The sequence below is a fragment of the Molothrus ater genome, chromosome 3 (genome assembly GCF_012460135.2).
Source record: "Molothrus ater isolate BHLD 08-10-18 breed brown headed cowbird chromosome 3, BPBGC_Mater_1.1, whole genome shotgun sequence".
In the NCBI taxonomy this organism is placed as follows: domain Eukaryota; kingdom Metazoa; phylum Chordata; class Aves; order Passeriformes; family Icteridae; genus Molothrus; species Molothrus ater.
In genome coordinates this window covers 110398720-110419515 of record NC_050480.2, presented here as the reverse complement: position 1 = coordinate 110419515, position 20796 = coordinate 110398720, and the positions used below count along the sequence as shown (strand labels likewise).

At 48.6% G+C, this 20796-nt stretch overlaps 2 protein-coding genes across 2 annotated transcripts; both read right to left on the bottom strand.

Moving 5' to 3' along the window:
- Window positions 1-4838: 4838 nt before the first annotated feature.
- On the bottom strand, window positions 4839-6962 carry LOC129046649 (gallinacin-13-like). The gene is made up of 2 exons (XM_054514418.1): window positions 6871-6962; window positions 4839-5079 (listed from the first exon to the last, which is right to left on the bottom strand). Exons 1-2 carry the CDS (start codon window positions 6929-6931, stop codon window positions 4958-4960), a joined length of 183 nt encoding a protein of 60 aa, XP_054370393.1. The 5' UTR covers window positions 6932-6962; the 3' UTR covers window positions 4839-4957.
- An 8720-nt stretch (window positions 6963-15682) lies between these two features.
- LOC118685723 (gallinacin-11-like) lies at window positions 15683-18705 on the bottom strand. The gene is made up of 3 exons (XM_036381377.1): window positions 18648-18705; window positions 16959-17087; window positions 15683-15810 (listed from the first exon to the last, which is right to left on the bottom strand). The coding sequence occupies exons 1-3, from the start codon at window positions 18703-18705 to the stop codon at window positions 15683-15685; spliced, it is 315 nt and encodes a 104-aa protein (XP_036237270.1).
- Between the last annotated feature and the right edge of the window lie 2091 nt (window positions 18706-20796).

Genomic DNA, 20796 nt, shown 5'->3' with positions numbered 1-20796 from the left:
CCCAGCAGCTGCTCAGCACCGTGTTTGTTTTGGAGCCTCCCCACCAGCCAGTGCTCCCTCGGTGGGGAGAGGGGGCTGTGCTGCTCCAGCGCTGCCGTTCTTCCACGTGGAGCTGCTGAAAGAGCCCAGAGCAGCTCGCCAGGAGGGTGAAGTCATTTATTTATGCCTAGAAAAAGCGTGTACTTTATTGTACAGCCCCTGAGATGAGCCACTGAGCTACTGCCAGGTTTTTGTGCTGATGTGGGGAGCCGAGGTCAGCACGGGGCAGTGCCAGGGGCTGCGTTTATTCCCAGTCCCCTTTTCGGGATGTACAAACAGGGCACCAATTTATTCATGGAAAAAAAGTGCCAGGGTTTGGTGGCAGAGCTTCATTTGACACAGAATCGCACAATCATTTAGGCTGGAAAGGATTTCCAAGACCATTGAGTCCAGCCTGTGACTGATCCTTACCTTGTCACCAGCCCAGAGCACTGAGTGCCACATTCAGTCATTTCTTAGACACCTCCAGGAATGGGGACTCCAAACCATCCTGGGCAACCCCTTCCAAAGCCTGACCACCTTTACTACAGAGAAATTCCTCCTGGTGCCCAACCTGAACCTCCCCTGGCACGGCTTGAGGCTATTCCCTCTGATTTTATAGCACTCCTAGCTTTTTGGTATCTATTTTCTTACTCTAGTTACAACAACTGAGAATGACTTTTGCAGAAAACTTTATTTATTCCAAGCAGAAGAAAATCAATTTTATACATTTTCCAGCTGGAAGGAGACCCACCAGTTGTTTAGATTTCTGTTCCAATCCTCAGGGGCTGTAGGTGCTCTCCCCAAAATTTCCCTATCCCTCCAGAGTACTGGTCTCCAAAGTGAGCATGATGATCCATCAGAACAGGAGAAAAATATTCTTTCTAACGTTAATAAATAGTACAAAATTGAATTTATTTGAAGACTATTGCTGTGGGAAACTGTCTCTGTCCTTGGGCTCCCATGTCTCACAAGGCTTTTCCCTTCAGAGGGCTGTGTTTAAAAGATAGGAAGCCCAGTTTTCTCTGGATTTAGCCTAAAATATTTCACACTTTTCTGATCAAACCATCTTTCTGGGGGAGAGAAGAAAAGAAGGGGTGGTGTTAGCATTTTAAAAAGAATGAAGGTTTTGCATTCCACCTTGGAGAAAGGTGCCAAAACAAGAGAAGTACACAGAAGTCCATCCCAAAACCATTTCCATGGTAAATTTGTACCCAGCTCTGCTTGAGAGCACTCCAGACCCTGAGCTTTGGGTATGGGACAGATTAATTTATCTCCCTCCATCTGCCCTGACCTTTGATGGCAAGGGGCATTTTCTAACATTTTTCAGATGGATTTTCCAACTTGTCTGCCTGGGACATGAAAGGTTAAACTCCCCCACTGTCAGAATTCAGGACATCCCTCTGGCTGTCCTGGATTGCCAGGACTCCTGCCAGGGGGCTCAGAGACCCTGGCACAGAGCCCAAGGCACCTGTGACTTTGATTATGACCCATGGAAACAGTTACCAACCTTATATGAAGATCTGCAAGCCACGAAAGTCTAAGTAGAATAATAATTAGTTTGTCATGGGGTGAAAAATAGATTTTTTGGGGTTTTTAGAATGGGGGTTCAGGAGGCAAGATGGAGGAATCTGGGCGTGTCCAGCCTTTCTCCTTCTTCTTCTTGGCCTCCATCCTCTGCTGTGATGGTGGCACTTTTGGATTGGTTTAGAGTAGAAGCTCACTGTCTAACATAGGTGATAGGTATTGGGAAGTTATTGTAAATATTGTACACGTAGTTTTTAGCATAAAAAGATAACCCAAGGTGGTCAGTGTGCCATGAACCAACGTTCTGGACAAATCTCAGCAGGTTAGAAAGACAAGATAAGAGCAAATAAGCAACCTTGAGAACGAAAATAGAAGAGTTCTGACTCCTTCTTCAACTGCTGGGCTGGGAAAAGAGACTTTCTAACATATCTCAGGGTCATTCTGACTAGCTAAAGCCCCAAGACCCGAGGAGCAGATCTGGGTGACAGCATCACCCTTGACTTGGCTGGGCCTTAGCACAGAGGTGCTTTCCCCTTCTCCTGCAGCTGATAGCCAGCTCCATCCTGCTGGGACCCACTTCCCTGCAGCCAGCGAGCTCAGACACACACACAGACACATCCCTGTGCACACAGCCTCTCACAGGGCTCAGTTCAGGGGCTCCCCACCTCCTTTCCCTCGCAGCTCTGGCATCCCAGCCCCGGGATGTCACCCTGCCCCTGATAAGGCACAGAGGCAGCTGCCAGAGGAAGGCTCCCAGTTGCTCCCGGCGCCAGGCTGGGTAGAGGCAGACGTGTCTAACCCTCTGAAGGGCCAAAAACAGATGACATCACCCCCTGGTCGTGTCCATCCTCCCCCCAGAATCCCTATCACGCTTGGAGGAGTGAGGAGGAAGAGGGAAGGTGAAGGGGGAGGAGGCCGGGGAAAAGGAGGGAAGGCAAAGGCTGGAGCTGGAAGTTGGTTACTTTGGCAAAAAGACAAAGTTCTGCAAAACTTCACCGGCCAGACTTCAAAAAGGTGGAAAAACTGGAGGCTCAGTTCTGGCAGGTCCTGTTATCAAGGGGAGCCTTATCTCTCGATGGGGCTGATGGCTCATGCGAGCCGCAGTGGCTGCTAACCTCTGGCTGAGCTTCCCGAGGCCCCAGAGTGTCACTCAACAATGGAGAGGAGAAGCATCCAGGAGAGGGGACTGCCTGAAAGCATTGCCACCGTGTTTGCAGCCTGCAGAGCCACACGAGCATGGATGGGGTATCCCAGCATGGAGCCCAGCAGACCCTCACTGCCTCAGTTCATGGTGGGGAGGAGTGAGGGGATCTTTCCCTGCTCACAGTCCAGCCAGAGATGGGGCAAATCTCCACTGGGGTCACTGGTTTTACTGGTTTCCTCCAGGGCAGGGCTGGTGCCTCTGGGATGGATAGCAGAGTGGGTTGAGGTTGAAGCCAGGTGTGTAGCTGGGGGTGGGAATTTTGCCCACCTCATTTCTTCCATGTCCTAAGTACCACACTGGGTGTTTTCCAGAGATAAATCTTCCAGCTTTTCTCTTGAGGAGATTTTCATACTCTTTCAAGTCAACTCTCTACTTACACCTCCTTCATCTCTATTTCTGCTCCTCCTACACCAACTCATTTCGACATCACCACATCCAAGGTGAGGAATTTTTGGGAGGTCCTGCTCCTGAGCACAACACAGTGGGCAATTCCCAAATTCCTTCAGTAAACAACAGTCCACAGCCAACAACTCTCACTCCCTGGTGAGGAGCTCCTGGAAGTGAACTTGGCCTTGGCTCATTCCCACTCTTAATTCTACTCAATAAATCAGCCTATGCAGGACAAGAGGCAGCGATACCCCTTGGGTGATGTTGGGATAGAGTTTGGAATCACTTGCACTGTGGGAGTAAGATTTCACTTGGGAATGGCTCCATGCAGGGCAGATGCAGAGCCCACCACACTCCCTGTGAGACCAAGTGAATTTTTTGAATTGTTCTCCCCACAGGGATTTCTCAGCCTTACCCACCTTTACCTCCTCACAGAGGTAGATCACAGAATCTGGAAATGGTTTGGGTTGGAAGGAAGCTTTAAGGGTCATCTATTCCAGCATTCCTGCAATGAGCAGGGACACCTTCCAGTGTTCCTTCCACCTCCTGATCCAGGAGATCAGGTTGGATAACCTGAGTCACCCACCCAGGTTCACCTTGTTGCTATAGGAGAGGAAGAGTGGAAGAAGTTTTACAGTGACTTCTGCGAGAAGTTTGATAAGAGGGTCCATGTTTACCCCTGAAAGAATTTTCTACCAAGGTCATTGACATAGAAACCAAGAAAGAAAAAAGGATAAATAAGAGAAACCTGCAACTGCCCATTCCAATGAGCACTTTGTTTGTCTTTCGTGACCAATGAGTAAAGTGAAAACTTATGAGTTTTGTAAGAATGTAGAAAAAGCATGCATGCTATAATAAAATAATTTTGAAGCCTTCTGAAAATGGAGTGTGTTGCTTTGTATTATCTCCATCTCAACTGCAACAAGGAAGAGGAACTTCTGGAGGGAAAATCATACCTCTGTGTTGGATCCATCCCCTTGAAGAGCATGAATGCTGCCATGGCCTCTTCTGAACAGAGCTAGAAATTGAGGCTGTTAAAGGCAGTGACTGAGACAGAGGTGGAGGAATGGGTCCAAAGAGAGGTTTCAGAACTGTTTGGACCAGCCCAGCAGATCCTTCTCTTGCTGCCACTCTGGAAGGACACCCCTTGCCCCTACACCACTGTCACAGACATCTTTTATGAAAAATCCTTTCCTTAGGATTTTTCCTGCTGAGAAGCTGAGAGGCCTCAGGAACAAAATGTAAACAATGGTTATCTGCTGCTGTGGAATGCAACAGGTGGATCTGTGATTGGTCTCATAGAATTATTTCTAATTAATGTCCAATCATAGTCAGCTGGCTCAGACTCGGTCTGAGACAGAAGTTTTTGTTTTCATTCCTTCTTTTTGTATTCTTAGCTAGCCTTCTGATGAAATCCTTTCTTCTACTCTTTTAATATAATTTTAATATAATATATATATCATAAAATAATAAATCAAGCCTTCTGAAACATGGAGTCAGATCCTTGTCTCTTCCCTCGTCCTAAGACCCCTGTGAACACGGTCACACACACCACATCTGCCACATCTGTGCAGACAATTTGGATCCCCCAGTGCACCTCCAGCACCATCAACCCCTCAGTAGCAGGCAGGGTGCTCCATCTGAGGGGGAAGCACGGACCCAGCAGGACACAGCAAACCCAGAGGTTTATTGGTGGCGGACAAACCGAGCTGCTCGTGGAGGCACTGAGGTGCCTGAGGGCAGGTCCTGTGTACGGTTCTGGCTGCAGGATGGCTGTGCTGGCTCTCCTGGGGCTGTCACAGCACCCTGGGGTGGCTGCTGTCACCGGCAGCAGCGCAGGCGGCCGCTGCTGCAGCTCCCTTCCCAGCGCTCCATGTGGAAGCAGAGCCTCCGACAGTGGCCACGGTTGTTTCTGCACTGCTGGGTGTCTGAAAGGCCTCTGGCTGCTGGGCAAAGAGGATAGGAGAACTGGTTAGGAGAGCTGGAACCTACTCAGAGCCCCAAATCCTACTGGGAACTTCACTGGTGTTGGTGGCTGAGCATGGGATGCTCTCAGCTGGCAGCGGGGAAATTCAGGTGGTTCCACGGTGAGGATCAGATGTGCTTGGAAGGAGCTTCTCCATCCAGCAAGCACTGGGACTCTCCTAATGACTGGCCTGGGTGAGACAGCCAGGTTTGGGTTGGCTGTGTTAGGTTGGATGAGTTAGGTGAGGCTGGACAGCATCAAAAGACAGAGAAGTGCCTCTTGGAACAGGTGTTTCACCTATTGTTTCCTTTTGAGATTTTTTGGCTTCTTCGTGTTTTGGGGTTTTTGTTTGCTTGGGTTTTTCAAATCTTTTGCTGTTTTGATTAAAAGGGCCTGTGCTGCTTCTCTTTAGACACAGCAGAAACACCAAGTTTTGGGGTTCTGGAGGGTCCACCACCACCACCAGTGGGGTGGGCAAACCCTTCTCTCTCCCTTCGTTGTCCCCAGGACTTCAGTTAAATAAATGACAAGATAAACAGGCTAAGCAAGTAAATCTCCTCTTCTTGGTTATCAGGTTTGCCTCCTGCAAATGTGATTTCACCAAAGTCCTGCTAACATCATAGTGACCTTACACCTGAATGGAACCCAAATCTCTGACATGTGTATACAAGCAGCCAGCAAAAATGCCAAGCCAAGAAATAAATTTCTATCAAACCAGAATCCCAGAAGAAAACAAACAAAAAAAGGTAGATTATCTGCCTTTCCCTCTTCTTTTCCCCCCTGAAAGATAGTTTTGGTTTTATAGAATCAAAGATACACAGAATGATTTGTGTTGGAATGGACATTAAAGACCATCAACTTCCAGCCTCCTGCCATGGGCAGGGACACCTTCCACTATCCCAGGCTGATCCAAGCCCCATCCAACCTTGCCCTAAACATTTCTAGGGATGGAGAGTCCACAGCTTTTTGGGCAACCTATGCCAGGGCCTCACCACCCTCACAGGGAACAATTCCTTCCCAATATCTGATTTACACCTACCCTCCTTCAGCTTAAGACCATTCCCCCTTGTCCTGTCCCTCCATCCCTCATCCCAAGCCTCTCTCCAGCTCTCCTGGAGCCCCTTTAGGCTCTGGAAGGGGCTCTGAGCTCTCCCTGGATCCTTCTCTTCTCAAGGTGAGCACTCCCAGCTCTCCCAGCCTGGCTCCAGAGCAGAGGGGCTCCAGCCCTTGGAGCATCTCTGTGGCCTTCTCTGGACTTGATCCATCAGATTCTGATGCTGGGGATCCCAAATCTGGAGGCAGCTTTGCAGGTGGGATCTTACCAGAGCAGATCAGAGGGTGAAACTCACCTCCCTCAACCTTCTGGCCACATTTGCATCTTCCTGCATTTGCCACATCTGTATCTTCCTGCATTTGCCACATCTGTATTCCACTCATGGAGAATTTAATGGGATTCTCCTTGTTTGGTGGAGGATGAGGCTTTTATCCTGGTCAGGAGCAAAGCTCAGGCTCCTGGCTTAGGCTCAGCATTTCTGGGTGAGTTTTGAGGGCGCAGAGAAGAGGGGATACACAACCTGTGAACTCAGGACAGCTGCATGCAGGAACTTCATGGAGACCATCCCAGGAGAAATTTTTTCCTTGGAAGCACGAGTTAGCTCAGCCTTGACCTGGGGGCCCTGTCTTGTCCTCTTCTACCTCAGAAGAGTAGGAACCTGCCTTTTCTCTCTCCACAGTCCTGCAGGAAGCCCTGTGAGAATTTTGTCCTTACCCGGAGCGCTCTGGAGGAGGAGAATGACAAGGACTGCCAAGAGCAGCTGGAGAATCCTCATGGCTCGGTGTGGGTGGAGGTTCCACCCCGAGGAGGAGTGAAGGGCCCTAAAGAGAGGAATAAGAGGGAAATTCTGGATTTATAGGGGCCAGGGCGGGGGTTGTGTAATTTTCCTGGAGTGGAGGGAACTTTGTCAATCTCAGGTGCATTTCAACATGACGGCAAACAGTTGCACAGGGTGTGCCTGCTCTCAGTCACATTGTGTTACAGACAGAAAGAGGAAATAAAGGAAAAAAAATAGAGGGAAAAAGACCAAAAAGTGAGGGGGGAAAATCAGGGTTTTGTTGACAATTACACTGAGCACTGGGGAGTCTGCTACTGCTTGCTGCTGGAGACAGGATGTTGGGACTGACCCAGTCTGGCTCTGTTTTTGTAGGCTCAAGCATGTGATGTTAAAATCCAGTCCAAGTGTTTGCAGTATCAAAATGTTGTGTTTTGGTTTGGTTTTGGTTTTTTTTTGTTTTTTTTTTTTTTTTTTCCAGCTCTCACTCTCTGTGTTTAGCACTGACATAGACAAGCATGAAAAAATCCAGAGTCTCCTCCTCAGCACTCCCCAACAGACAGAGCTGGCTTGAAAATAATGGGATCCTTAAAAAAATCATGGATCTGCTTCAATTTCACAACTTCCAGGCTGCAGAGAGGATGCTTGCCAAGGTTTTGTTTACAACTGTCAAGAAAAAATGGCAATTTAATATTTTATTCATTTATGTACTCATTCAGTGGGAAAGCTGGGGTATCTCCCTGCAATACTCAGGGGCATCAGGAAAGCAGGTGGATTACAGCTCTCCCAGGGATCCTGGCAGGCTCTCAGGTTTGTACCAGTTCTCCAGGTCAGTTCCAGGAAATCAGTAGAGGTGAGACCTGCATTTCAACTTGGGAAAACAACACAAAGCAAACAATGAGCAGGAATGTCCCCCAGCCAAGAACAAATGGAGGAAGAGGAAATAGAAACTTTATAAAGGTTTTTCTTACAGTGGTGATGCAGTGGAGGCCATCACCAAGTCTTCCCTTTTCCCTTCAGAAGTCACCTCAGTGGATTTTTCTTTGCAGGCTGGGTGCCAGAGGGTGCTGGAAAGTGCAAACCCCATGTCCTTCAGGCTGCTTGAACAGAACAAGGATCACCTTCATCAAACAGTGCAGATAAAGGGGCCTTCACCAGCTGGACTTTGGAGCAGGGAACACCGAGCTCTTAACCAGGGTGAGCTGCAAACTGGCCAGGCACAGCCTGGGAAGGGAGATGGACCTTGGAACACACCTGGGGGAGAGCTGGATGCAAGGATGTGTGTGAGCCTCTGGAAAAGTGCTGGTGCCTTGCCTGGGTGGAAGGCAATAGCTCACCCTGTACCTCTGAGGGTTGGTATCTCCAATTTGAGAGATAGTGCAGCAGGATTTTGTGGAATTATGGAATTATGGAATGGTTTGGGTGGGAAGGGACATTAGATATCATCCAGTCCAACCCCCTGCCATGGACAGGGACACCTTCCACCATCCCAGGCTGCTCCAAGCCCCATCCAGCCTGGCCTTGGACACTTCCAGGGATCGGGGCAGCCACAGCTTCTCTGTGCACCCTGTGCCAGGGCCTCCCCACCCTCGCAGGAAAGAGCTTCCAAGGCAAAGAATTTGGGCAGAGCTAATCCAGCAGAAAGGAGACAGCAGTGCTTGAGCTGCAGTCCAAGCAGGAAGGAACGTGTGGATGCTCCTGTGAGTGTCCTGCTCTGAGTGTGTGACCTGCAGTGTCTGAACATGTGTGTGCAGATGGCTTGGTGCTCTCCAGAGAGGATGTGGAGCATGGGGCCAGGGTACCACGTGGCCCCGGTGTTCCCAATGTTGGATGGCAAAGCTCCAGGTGTTTGTCTGCAGCTCAGCTGCTCTCCCATGCTGGGAGCAGCACCACTGCAGAGGGTGATTTGTTCCTGGAGCTATTTGGATGCTGCAGGCTCCATGAGGACCAGGCTGCATCCTCCACACCACTACAAACCCCAGCTCTGCAGCTGGGCTTGAGCTGCAGAACGTGCCTTGGGAAAGAAGTCCAGGACTATCCAGTACCAACAAAAAACAGATTTCCTCCAGAAATCAGGGGCAGGAAATCTCTGTCCCTTGGGCAACTGCTTGTACAACAGCTGGTCTGGCTCCCCTTGGCATGGTCCTGCTGCTGGGTTGGCCTCAGCCTCTGGTGAGCCCAGTGGGGCTGGCCCAGCAGCCTCCCACCCTCTCCTGCTTCCCAACCTGCCAGCAGATGTCTTTTTTCAGAGCTCACCCATGCACAAAGGCTGATCTGTGCTCGGACACGTGGCACAGGAATGGGCTCCTGGGTGCTTGAGAGGTTTTGGGGCTGGGAGGAGTCGAATCAATCTATATCTGCTCTCTGGCCCCAAATGGGAGGGATGTTTCCACTGACTTCATTGCCTTCAGGCCAGGACCTGAGCAGGCTGATTTTTAAATGCATCCTGGGAGAAGTTTTTGCCAGCAGGAGAAATTCCTGGGGTGAATGAACCCTTTTGCCAGCTTGTGATGCCACCTCCTACTCCCAGTCCCACTGGCAGCATTTTGCCAAACAAGCAAGCTCTGATAGAGCCCTGCAATTCAACCTGTGAAGAAATGATTGTGGGCTCAGCCCTGGGCTCAGCCCTAGTCCTGAAACCCTCCATGGCTCTCTTTCCAAAACACTCTTCATGGCCTTCTCAGCGCTCTTCAACAGGTCCATGTCTGTCCCAAGTAGAGCCCCCAGAGCTGGAGACAGCAGGAAATGATGGGTTTTGCCCCACAGAAAATGGCCAGAGCACACCTTGTGCAATCAACTTCTCCTTTCCAGTGCAGGGCCACATCCAGCTGTCAGTTATTGATCATTCCTGGCATGTGCCCACCTCCAAACCGTGCCAAGGAACAATGTGGAAAACAGTTCATTTTCTAGCAGCACATTTGAGCAGCCACTGACTTCTGAGCCTCATGTGATTTGATTTACTCGTGTAGGTACAGCCTCAGAATCCTGGCCTGTTTGATCTCCCCAGCATAGCCCGGAGCTGGGCTGTGCTCAGGTGATTCCTTTCACCCCACAGGACTGGGAAGAGCTCCATGTGAGGGGGTGGAATGTTGGAATGTGACCCCTTTTCTCTTTATGCAGGGGCGAAGGAAGATCCAGGCACGCAGGGGGTTGCACTGGTTTGCGTGGGATTGGCAGGGATGTGAGGGACAGCCTGGATCCAAGGGTGGCTGTGGCACCTCAGCTTCCCCAAGCAGGAGCCCACCCAGCCCCATCCTGCTCCTGACTGCACATCACAGGGACGTTTTTTAGGGCAGAAGAGGAGGATTTGGCTCTCTCTTTGCCAAACAAACACTGGCCTGTTGCCTGGGAACAGCAAACAAATCCTGCTGAGGGAATCCATGCCATGCTTTGATGGACTGAAATCCCCAGTTATGCAGGAGGCTTGTCCTGGCTGACAGACCTGGCACGAGGGTAGAGCTCTGTCCTGGCTGTCTGTGTGGCTGCAGAGATCCCAAACAAACATCCCAAGATGTCTGGATGATTTTTGCATCTCCTCTAGGTATAGGTCTGCTAAGGTAGTACTAAAGAACCCCTATTTGTAGCTTTCTGAGCTCTGTCAGGCACAGACAGCTGGAGTTCAAAGCTCAGTCAAGAATTTCCCACCAAAATCCTCTTCTTCATTTGGCTTTCACCTGCCCATGGCAGAGTGTGGGAACTGGATGGTCTTTAAGGTCCCTTCCAACCCAAACCATCCTGGGATTCTGTGGTGATTTTATGAATCTTCCTCCTCCCCAGGGTTACAGGGTACTCCAACTAGGGTTTAATTAATTTGAGCAGCATTGCCTGTGATACACTTCCACCAAAGCAGCTCATGCTGCTGTTCAAGCAATTCCCTGTCACCCTGATTTTTTTAAGATTTTCTGAACCTTCTGATGTTGACATTCTTGTAACGAACTTTCTCACACAAATTCTGCAAATAACTTATTGTTTTGCATTCTTTTATGGAGGAGGAGGAATTTGATGAGCTGTTGGTTTGTCCAGTGTCATCGGAGAGGTGGCACTGTCACCCTCCAATCCACTGTCACTTTTAGAAATCTATAAATGTTAGAGTTAGAAAATAAACTTCCCTTTTTTACCTTAAAAACAGCAGTGTGTCCACGTTGTGTTGTTTCATGTCATATAGTGACAACTCCCCGTGAGCTGAGCTGGCTGCTTTGCCCCAGGTGAGTTCAGGGGTGAAGAAACCACATCAAGAAACAGTTTTATAAGGTCTGGAAGTGCCATTCTCCACCATCCACCCTATCCTTGGTGCTTTCTCTCTCCTCCCTCTCTGTGAGACTGGAAGGGAATTCAGTTCATCTTATTCATTGGGCTGAAATAATGATGGATTTTTGTTTCTTTTTTTTGGTTGTTGTTGGGTTGTGGTTCGGAGGTTTTTTTAAGGTTATTTCCATCCAGATCAGCAAACAAGGGAACACACAGCAGTGGGACAGTGGGACCATGCCTGTGAGGGACAATTAGTGCCAGAGGGACAATATTCCCTATAAATTGAGCTTTTCCACCTTTCCTGGTGGACTGGCCAGTAGGTCTGAAGCATATCAGGGTCAGTATGCTCAGTGATTATGAGAGAAATGTACAAGGTGAGCTGCAGGAGCCCACTCCTCACTTTCTTGGGAAACCAGGCTGTAACCAGGATGGCTGAGCATTCCCAGATGAGGGGCGGGAGCAACGAACCCTGTGGATGAATGTGAGAAATAAACTGTTTGATTTGGAGAGGTGCCTTGATCCCAAGCCCTTCCCGTGCTCTCCTCGTTCATCCGCGTGCGTCAGAGGCGCGGGCTGGACATGGGCAGGAATTTGCCTCTGGATTCAGCCCTGTCCCTCTTTTCAGAACCTGTTCCCAAGCCACAGCCAGCTCTGGGTTATCTGGCTCCCCTGAGTGTTCATCCAGCTGCAGGGCATCTCCAGAGCAGCACTGGCATCACTGCAGTGCCAGTGGTGACTCGAGGAGAGCAACTGGGCTGCTCATCAGTGAATGGAAACTCTTGGATGAATGGAGACTCTTGGATGAATGGAGACTCTTGGATGAATGGAGACTCTTGGATGAATGGTCATTCCTCTGGCAGTGGGGCCTGACCCTGGCGAGGTCAGTGGGAATTTTCCTGTTTGATTCATCAGAACAGGAATTTCATCTCCCAGAGAGGACTTTTCCCTGGCTCTGACCAGTGCCTCAGCTGGTTGGCATAGCTCTCTGATTGCATCATTGTTTCCTTGCTTTCACAGAAATTATTGACCCAGAGGGAAATATTTTACCTGGAAAGGGAGACCAGGAGCTGACAAAGGCAGGGAAGTGTCAAAGTTTTTTGTTGAATAGACACAGAAGGGCTGAGAGGGGATTTGGACAGAAAATTAATTTAGGCTGAGGGAGCTCATAGGAAGAAAGCTGTGAGGGACAAAGAGACTGATTTCCTTGGGGCTGGGTGACAAAAAGGGAAAGGAGTTGCACCAGAAATGCAGTCCATGGGTGGAGAGGGCAGCCTGTCAGGGCAATGGGACACAGCTTTCAGATCCCCTCCCCACCATGTTTAAAACAAGTAAACCTAGGATTTAGGGAAAAAAAATTGTTCCCTGTGAGCGTGGGGAGGCCCTGGCACAGGATGCCCAGAGAAGCTGTGGCTGCCCCTGGATCCCTGGAAGTGTCCAAGGCCAGGCTGGATGGGTTTTGAGCACCCTGGCATAGTGGAAGGTGTCCCTGCCCATGGCAATGAGATGATCTTTAAAGTCCCTTCCAACCCAACCCATTCTGGGATTCCATGACTGCCTTGGGAGCCTGGCACAGCCTGGAAAGGAGAAGTGGATGGGGGTGGATCCTGCCTGAGAAGCACAGACCACACTCACCTTTATGTCAAACCAGGTGCCTTTTGCACCAAAAGTGATGCCAAAACGACTTTCCCCATTGCAGCTGCTTTCTCTGGGAAGGGAAATAAAGGCACAGAGTCCCCCCAGTGTTCTGGGGAGGTGAGGAATGCTGTGGCCACTCCTGCTCAGTGCCATCCCACCACTGGCAGCGTTGCTGACTCACAGGTGGGCATTTGCTGCTTTGTTAAAGCTCAGGTTTATTGGTTTCAGGTAAAGCAGAAAGGCAAGTTTTCACCTGGGCATGTCAGATAACAATCAGATTCCCAAAAGGGCCACAGCTATGGGTGGCCCGAGTTTCTTCTTGTCACACAGTGTTTCCTAAAAAATTACAGCAAAACCAAAGTGTTCAGGAGTCCATGAGTGAATCCACAGCCACAGAAACTGCAAAATCTCCTTCCCAGCAGCTGCTCGTGCCGTGCCAGTGGAGCCTGCATCTCTCCATGTGCTGCAGCGGCTCCTCTGGAAACCTTCAGCTCTCTGTGGTGGCAGGTGACAGATTTTTGCAGCAGAGAATGACGGGTTCAAAGCAGAACTGAGCCAGGTATTCACCAGAAACACAGCTTCCCACTCGGCACAAGCCCCCTCCCAGGTTACAGCTGTCTGGTCCATGGGCATCTCCTGGACAAGGGAGCAGCAAATTCATGGATAAAAATAATGGGATTCCTTCTTGCCATGTTCCGAGCCAGCCAAGCCAGCACTGGGGGCACACAGAGAGCCTGGGCACCTCGAGCACACCCAGAGACAGGTTCAGATATCCAGGTTGGAAATCCCAAGCTGCTGAGCCAACCTCCCTCAAGGAATGTTTTATCATGGAGTTGTTTTTTCAGGATGTTGGCAAAGACCATGCATGGGGGGTCAGAGGGGCTGTCCTCTCCCTGCCGAGCAGGCAACTGCAGCCTGAGAAAAGGCAGGAACATTTTCCCAGAGCACAGGGCTTCTCCTAACTCAGTGGTGTGCCCCATTTTCACAGCCTCCTCCCAGCTCATTTTTTGTATTCCCCCAAGGGATTCAATAATGAATTTTCCCAAAGCACCTCACCCACTCTCTCACCCAGAAAACCTTTCCTCAGTAGCTATCACACAGTGAAGAAAGATTATCCCTGTTCCCAGATATCCTGTTCACCACCCCAGGCCTTCCTGGTCTTACCGTGCTGGGTCAGGGAGATGAATATGAAAACGAGCACGAGGATCCCCATTCCTTTGGCTCTGCTGGAAAATCCCAGGGCTGGGAGTGACATTTCACAGAAGCCTCTGTGTGCTGCTGGCATGCTGGATGGCATCCTGGAAGAGGGGAGGAGTAGGCAGGAGTTAATTATATTCCAGTCCCAGGAATAACATTTGCTGCTGAGAAACCCTTTTGTGTCGTTCTGACCCAGCACTGCTGCTCCAAACAATGATGACTTTTTCACATTCACTGGTTACTGGCTTTCCTGATTCCTCTCCTTGGCAGCTGGTAGAATTCCAGCAGGAAAAACAAAAGAAGCTCAGGGAGATCCTCTGCTCTTCACCTGCAGCCAGCAAAATCCCCTGGAAGTGACAGGGAGGAGGGAAGAAACCTGCAAGGGAAGAGTCCTGAGGATCTGCAAGGAGGAGAAGGATGCAGGCTGGGAGTGATTAATTTTTAATCTGAGCTCGTGTGAATATTTTCTCCAGCTGAAACCTGGGTGTAATTTTTTTTTTCCCCTGCTTTGGCTTCCAAGGAATTTGGGAGGCTTCATTCCTGAGTGTGGTGAGCACACAGTGCTGGTGGAAGAGCTGTTTGTTAGTTCAGCAATGCACCTCATGGTGGTAAATCTGTGGTGAGTGTGCAGCTCTGGCTGTAAAATGTGATGTTCCAGCTGCCCTGCCTGGCCCTGCTGTTTGCTGTCCCTTCAGCTGTGGCGATAAAACTGCTCTGTGAACACATCTTAACTGGCAGGCTAAAGAGTAAAATTAAAAGCACCTCTCTCCCTAAAAAAATACCCAAACAGAACAACATAGCTAGAGTAATACAGCCATTTAGGTTGGAAAAGGCCTCCAAGATCATCAAGTCCAACCATTCCCCAGCTCTCCCAAGCCACCACTAAATCACGTCCCCAAATGCCACATCTGTCTCTCTTTTAAATCCCTCAGAGATGGGTACTCCATCACTGCCCTGGGCACCCTGTTTTAATGCCTGACCACCCTTCCCATGCAGAAATTCTCCTGATGTCCAACGGACCCTCCCTGTCACAGTTTGGGACTGTTCCCTCTCCTCCTGTCCCTGTTCCCTGGGAGCAGAGCCCGACCCCCCTGGCTGTCCCCTCCTGTCAGGAGCTGTGCAGAGCCACAAGGGCCCCCCTGAGCCTCCTTTTCTCCAGGCTGAGCCCCTTTCCCAGCTCCTCAGCCCCTCCCTGAAGTGTCCAAGGAATGACTGGATGTGGCACACAATGCTCTGGGCTGGGTGACAAGATGGGGATCAGTCACAGGTTGGACTCAATGACCTTGGAGATCTTTTCCAACCTTAATGATTGTGTGATTAAGTGTCCTCAGTCTTCTAAAGCATCCAAGTGTAAAATCAAACATGGTAAATAAAATTAGGCTGGTAAGAAGGATTAAGGGATGAGGTTTCCAAGGATACAACAGCAAATTTGTGTAATTCTGCACATGGGTATAATAGAGAGACATTTGCCTCTTTCCATAAATAAATGACTGTTACACCTGTTTATGTAGCATTTATTGCTTTCTTTATATAAAGACACATGTCACCTCTAGATAATGACACACTTTGTATGTTGAGAACAGCAGATACGTCTACAACACTTGGAATAAAACTTGTTTGCTTTCTTGGCTGTTCCTTCCCATGGGTTTCTGCAGTCCCACGAGGTCCTTGTCACACTTCTGTGCAGCACTTCCATCCCCTGCGAGGGCAGAGCCCCTCCTGCTCTTGCAGGCATCTGATTTCTGGGGGCACACAATGGCCCCCCTCATCCTGGCAGATGTGGAAGTTGGATGTGGTGTCTGCAAATCAGAGGGGTTGAGTCAAACCAGGAAACCCGACACGGCCATCCAAACCACCTCATACACAACAATTGTTGGGAAGTTGTGTTTGCTGAGTCTCCAAAAGCAAAGACACAGAGATGAACTTTGGGGCTTATCACAGCACTTCTGTAAAAGAAGGAATTTGTGACCCACCAGCTTGGAAAAAAATTAACTGAGGGAGGGATATTGTAGAGCTGTGAAAAAGATGGATGCAGAATGACTGCATTTCAAGTAGGTGGCACTGAATAAAATTGTGAGGGATCAGGTTTTAAAATAAATGGAATTCCTAACCTGGGGGAAAAATCCAGTAAGGACTTTTAAAGACAAGGATGCCTAAATCTAAAAATCCTGAGCTGCAATTTCACAAAATCCAGGATAATAATATAATATAATATAATATAATATAATATAATATAATATAATATAATATAATATAATATAATATAATATAATATAATAGGAAATGTAATGATGTGGTTGTGGTCACTTACACACAGAGTAACTGCAAGGAAATATCCACTTCTGGCCAGGACGCTGGATCAGAGGAACTTTAGGATTAGCACAGTTGTTTCTAAAGTATATATTCATGAATGAGTTATGCTGAGGATTATCTATTGAGGAGCACCAAAAACAAGCAATTCTGGGAAGATTCAGATAAAATAACAGGATCAGTTGGCACCTATTAAGTACAGCAGGGTGGGTGCAGCCAGCAGTCCCCCAACAGATAATCATAGGAAGATTTACCAAGGAAGAGAACTCTCTGCGGGCCAAAACTTTTATTTTATTTCCCCAGTTGGAGGTGGAGCTTTGGGTTATTTTGGCCAGCCCCAAAGGCTCCACACTGAGGTGAGTGGAGGAACACACAGGTCCATCTTTGTACATGGAAAGAGATGGCTAAGACCCCATCCCTGTAAGTGTCCAGGGCCATGTTTGACAGGGTTTGGAGCACCCTGGGACAGTGGAAATTGTCCCTGACCATGGTCGGGGGGTGGAACTGGATGAGCTTTAAGTTCCCTTCCAACCCCACCCATTCTGTGATTCTACGATTTGGAGGCAAAGTTTGTTTTGCTGAGTTCAGCCATTTTCCCCCCAGATTTTGCCCTGCTGGTCAGGGTTCCCACACGTACCAACACAGCAGGTCCTCCGGCGCCGATAGCAGGTGCCAAAGGCAGCGAAGGGCTCCGGGCAGGATTTCAGGTGGAAGCAGTAGCCGTGGTATTCCAAACAACGCGAGGTGTCCCTGGGCAAGCCGAGACCTACAGGGGTGTAAGAGCCAAAATGAGAGATGTGGGACTCCAGGCATTTCTTCAAAATGCAGTTTATTACATCCAAGAGGTTACAGCAGTCCAGGGTTGTGAGTGACAGAGCCTGTGCCTACAGCTGTCAGCTCCAGCTGCAGGCAGGCCTGGAGACCCTTTGGTTTTGTTTGCACTGCATTATATACTTTTCTTTGCTGAAAATACAGTAGAGCAAATCTATACCTTAACTTTCACCTATAGCCTATCATAACTACTATAATTACCATATTCATGTTACTATTCTCCAATCACTCAAAGTTAGTACACTACAGTTTAAGCTAAAAGTTGTTTTTTCAGTTTTCTTGCAGTGGAAAATTCTGAGACCTTTTTTCTACTTGCACCATTTGCTGACTTGTTTGCCTGTACTATCTTTCTGCTTGGTAAAAATATCTTCTTGTTTGAGGTGGGTTTATGTTTTGCTCTAAGTCATAAAAACCCCTTCTAACTAATATAACTTTTGCCTCCTTGGTTATCCAGTAAGACTCAGCAATTCTTTTCTTCTATATCAAAACTTGCTTCCATCTCTATTCCTTCGTCAGATTTTACATTCAAAAATCTTTCTGCCAAGCATACATATCTGTGAGACTTTCTTGTCAAACTTTCATCCTTCCCAACACAGGGGGAATGGGATTCCCAGCTGTGCTGCAGGATCAGTCCATTCTCATCTCCATTCCTCCTGCTGAAACCCCACAGACCCCAGTTAGGGATCTGACACAAATAACCCCAAAACCCAGAAGGTGGAGGAACTCATGGGACCTCAGAGCATTTCAAGGAAGGTTTTTTGTACAACTGGAGTGAAACACAGAGGTTGATGGCAATTTTCTGAACATATCCTGGCCATTCGTGCTATAATGGGAAGGGACAGCCCAGTCTTGGATGCTTCTGAGTTCTGGGACTGCAGTGCTGCAGGGGCATGCAAGGGACAGCATGGTCACCACATGCCCTGAAGATAAAATTTAAAAAAAACAAAAGCAAGATCTGGCTTAATTAACAGGAACTAGCAGTTTGGCCAGTCCCTTCTTTCTCTGGAAGCCTTTCTTCAAGGTGAGGAGTTTCATTAAGCATGAAGAACAGGTAGGATAAAGGCACAATGAGAAGATGAGTCAGTGCAGCAGAAGGGCTGAGGAAAGGGAACCAGAAGATTCAAACAGCTGAAGTCAGTGGTGCAGTTCAACCTGAGCAATACCAGGGAACACCTCTGCTCTCTTCTACCACACAGAGGAGACAATTTTTAACCCTGGGGTTAGAAGAGGAGGTGATTTCCATGGTGCCACCATCAATAGTGCCACAAAATGGCATAAAAACATTTCAAAGAGCCATAAGACCCAACACCTGGCAGAAGCTTGTGTGGGGAGGTTCTGGTGTGACACCTGCTCACCACAGGTTAACTTTTCACTTCTGCTTTTAGAAAAAGGGAGCTGCTCTAAGAAAAGGAGCTGAGGAGAACGTTCTGCACCACCACACGAGCGAGCTGTGCCTCCTGCACAGGCAAACCCCAGCATGGGGCTTGGCCCTTACCTGGAACAGCCTGGAGGAGGAAAAGCAGGAGAGCCATGAGGCAGGAGAAGAGCTTCATGGTGGAAGGTCTCAGCTGCAGCCTGGAGACAGGGCCACAATGCCAGAACCTTTGACAGGGGAGGAGGGAGCACCCTGGCATTTATAGGGCAGTGGGAACAGCTGGGTCTGTCTGGGGAACCTTGGCAGGGGTGGCAGAGGAAGGCAGCAGGTACAGCCTGACCTCTGCACGTGGCTAAACCTGAACAATGGCCCAGGGGCACAAAAACAGGGGGACAAATAGCTGTGCCTGCCTGCCTGACCACTGGGAAGGCTGCTGGGAGGGCCCCTTATCAATATGGATCCACCCAGGGAGCAGCATTAACTTGAAATGTCAATGTGGTTGGTCATGGATTGTCTGGAGGAAATTAGCCATTGTTTGGTGGGGAGAAGGCAGATGGAATATCATAGAATCATCAGGGAATCATAGACAGGGACATAGGCAGGGACACTTTTCACTATCCCAGGTTACTCCAAGTCCCATCCAACCTGGCCTTGGACACTTCCAGGGATCCAGGGGCAGCCACAGCTTCTCTGGACAACAGAGAATATCTGATCCTGCTGCTTGTCCTGTGATGCAACAACTGTTCCCAAGATAATAAATAAATAAATTATAATAATCATTCCATACACAAACATATAAAATAGTTGTATTTTTTTTTTTCTGTGAAAGGTGCTGTGAAGAAAAAAAATAAATCTGGTCTAGTGGAAGGTCATCCTGTCCGTGGAATGAAATGATTTTTCAGATTCCTTTAATCCCAAACCTTCCTCCACTCCATGTTTCTGTGACACATGAAGTGCAGATTATCAGTTTTCAGGTGTCACCAGCAGCACCTTCAACTTTGCAGGTGCACAAAGAGCACATGACAAGTGAGATTAATGAGTTTTCCTCAGCATTTTTCTGTACAGAGTTTGAATGATATCAAGCAGACGCATGGAGGTGGCAGCTGACAGCTCAGGTTCTCCCTCCATCATTTACTTCAGCCTCTTTCTGTGCAAGGTATTTTTTGATGTTGTTCTGACCCAGCAGCCTCGATATCAACAATAAAACCTCCCCCTCAGCCATGTGCATTGTTCTCTGTCTGCCTCCCTGCTTTCTTTGTTTGCTTTCCTTTGCAAATTTTCAGGTGCCATCCAGTCCTGAAGGAGAGGTGTTTGTGTCCATTTCCAGGTACTGCAGGGACAGGGATGAAACAAAGGCTGCAACAAGAACCCTTCAGCTGGCTCAGGTTCCCTCTGAATCCAAGGATATCCTAGCTGAGATATTCATCTCAGCTCTCAGACAGGATCTGTCCTTGTACTTTGTCAGACTGGAGCAGACACTCAGCTTTCTCAGCAATTATTTTTTAAATCAGAAAAAAAATGGTCTTGTTCTGTAGTGATGGCCTGAAAATGTTTGCCTTTTAAAATTTTATTTCCGTGGGAGGTGAAGTACAAATTTAAAACCTCAAGTGTGTTAACAATAGTGGAAGAGGAGTGATTGCCCAGTAATCTCACATTCAAAATCCCTCCCCATCATTTCCAGAATGTCCTCACTATCAGACCACAAGTGCTCATATAGTCACAGTCCCCTTCAAATTAGGATCAGAAATTATCCCAGAAAAAAACCCAACTCTTTGAAATTCAAGGACCATCTCAGTCTGCCTTGATTCCTCTGCACTTTGTTTGCTCTTTTTTGTTCTCCTCCTTTCCCAGGTTTCTTTCCCAGGTTATTCCAGGTCAGAGACATGTTTTATATGGATCACAAAAGAAATGCTCACACAGAGTGGAAGTTCTGCCCCTTGCCTAAGGATCTCTTGTGAGAAGCTGCTGAGGGAGCTGGGAAAGGGGCTCAGCCTGGAGAAGAGGAGGCTCAGGGGGGACCTTGTGGCTCTGCACAACTCCCTGACAGGAGGGGACAGCCAGGGGTGGGTTGGGATCTTCTCCCAAGAAACAAGGGACAGAGCAATAGGAATCACCTCAAATTGCACCAGGGGAGTTTTAGATTGGAAATTAGGAAAAAATTCCTTCACAGAAAGCTCTGTCCAGCCCTGGCACAGCTGCCCAGGGCAGTGGTGAAGTCCCCACCCCTGGAGGGTTTTGCTGATCTGGCCCGGGACTCACATCCCTTTGA

What these genes read in the sequence shown, in the direction of transcription:
- LOC129046649 (XM_054514418.1), bottom strand. Translation starts at nt 6,931, where the DNA reads ATGAGGATTCTCCAGCTGCTCTTGGCAGTCCTTGTCATTCTCCTCCTC. An exon ending in CCTCCTCCAGAGCGCTCCGG is followed by an intron (nt 5,080 to 6,870) that starts GTAAGGACAAAA and finishes TTTGCCCAGCAG; the next exon opens with CCAGAGGCCTTTCAGACACC.
- LOC118685723 (XM_036381377.1), bottom strand. Translation starts at nt 18,705, where the DNA reads ATGAAGCTCTTCTCCTGCCTCATGGCTCTCCTGCTTTTCCTCCTCCAG. An exon ending in CCTCCTCCAGGCTGTTCCAG is followed by an intron (nt 17,088 to 18,647) that starts GTAAGGGCCAAG and finishes ACACCCCTGTAG; the next exon opens with GTCTCGGCTTGCCCAGGGAC. An exon ending in CCGGAGGACCTGCTGTGTTG is followed by an intron (nt 15,811 to 16,958) that starts GTACGTGTGGGA and finishes TCTGATTTGCAG; the next exon opens with ACACCACATCCAACTTCCAC.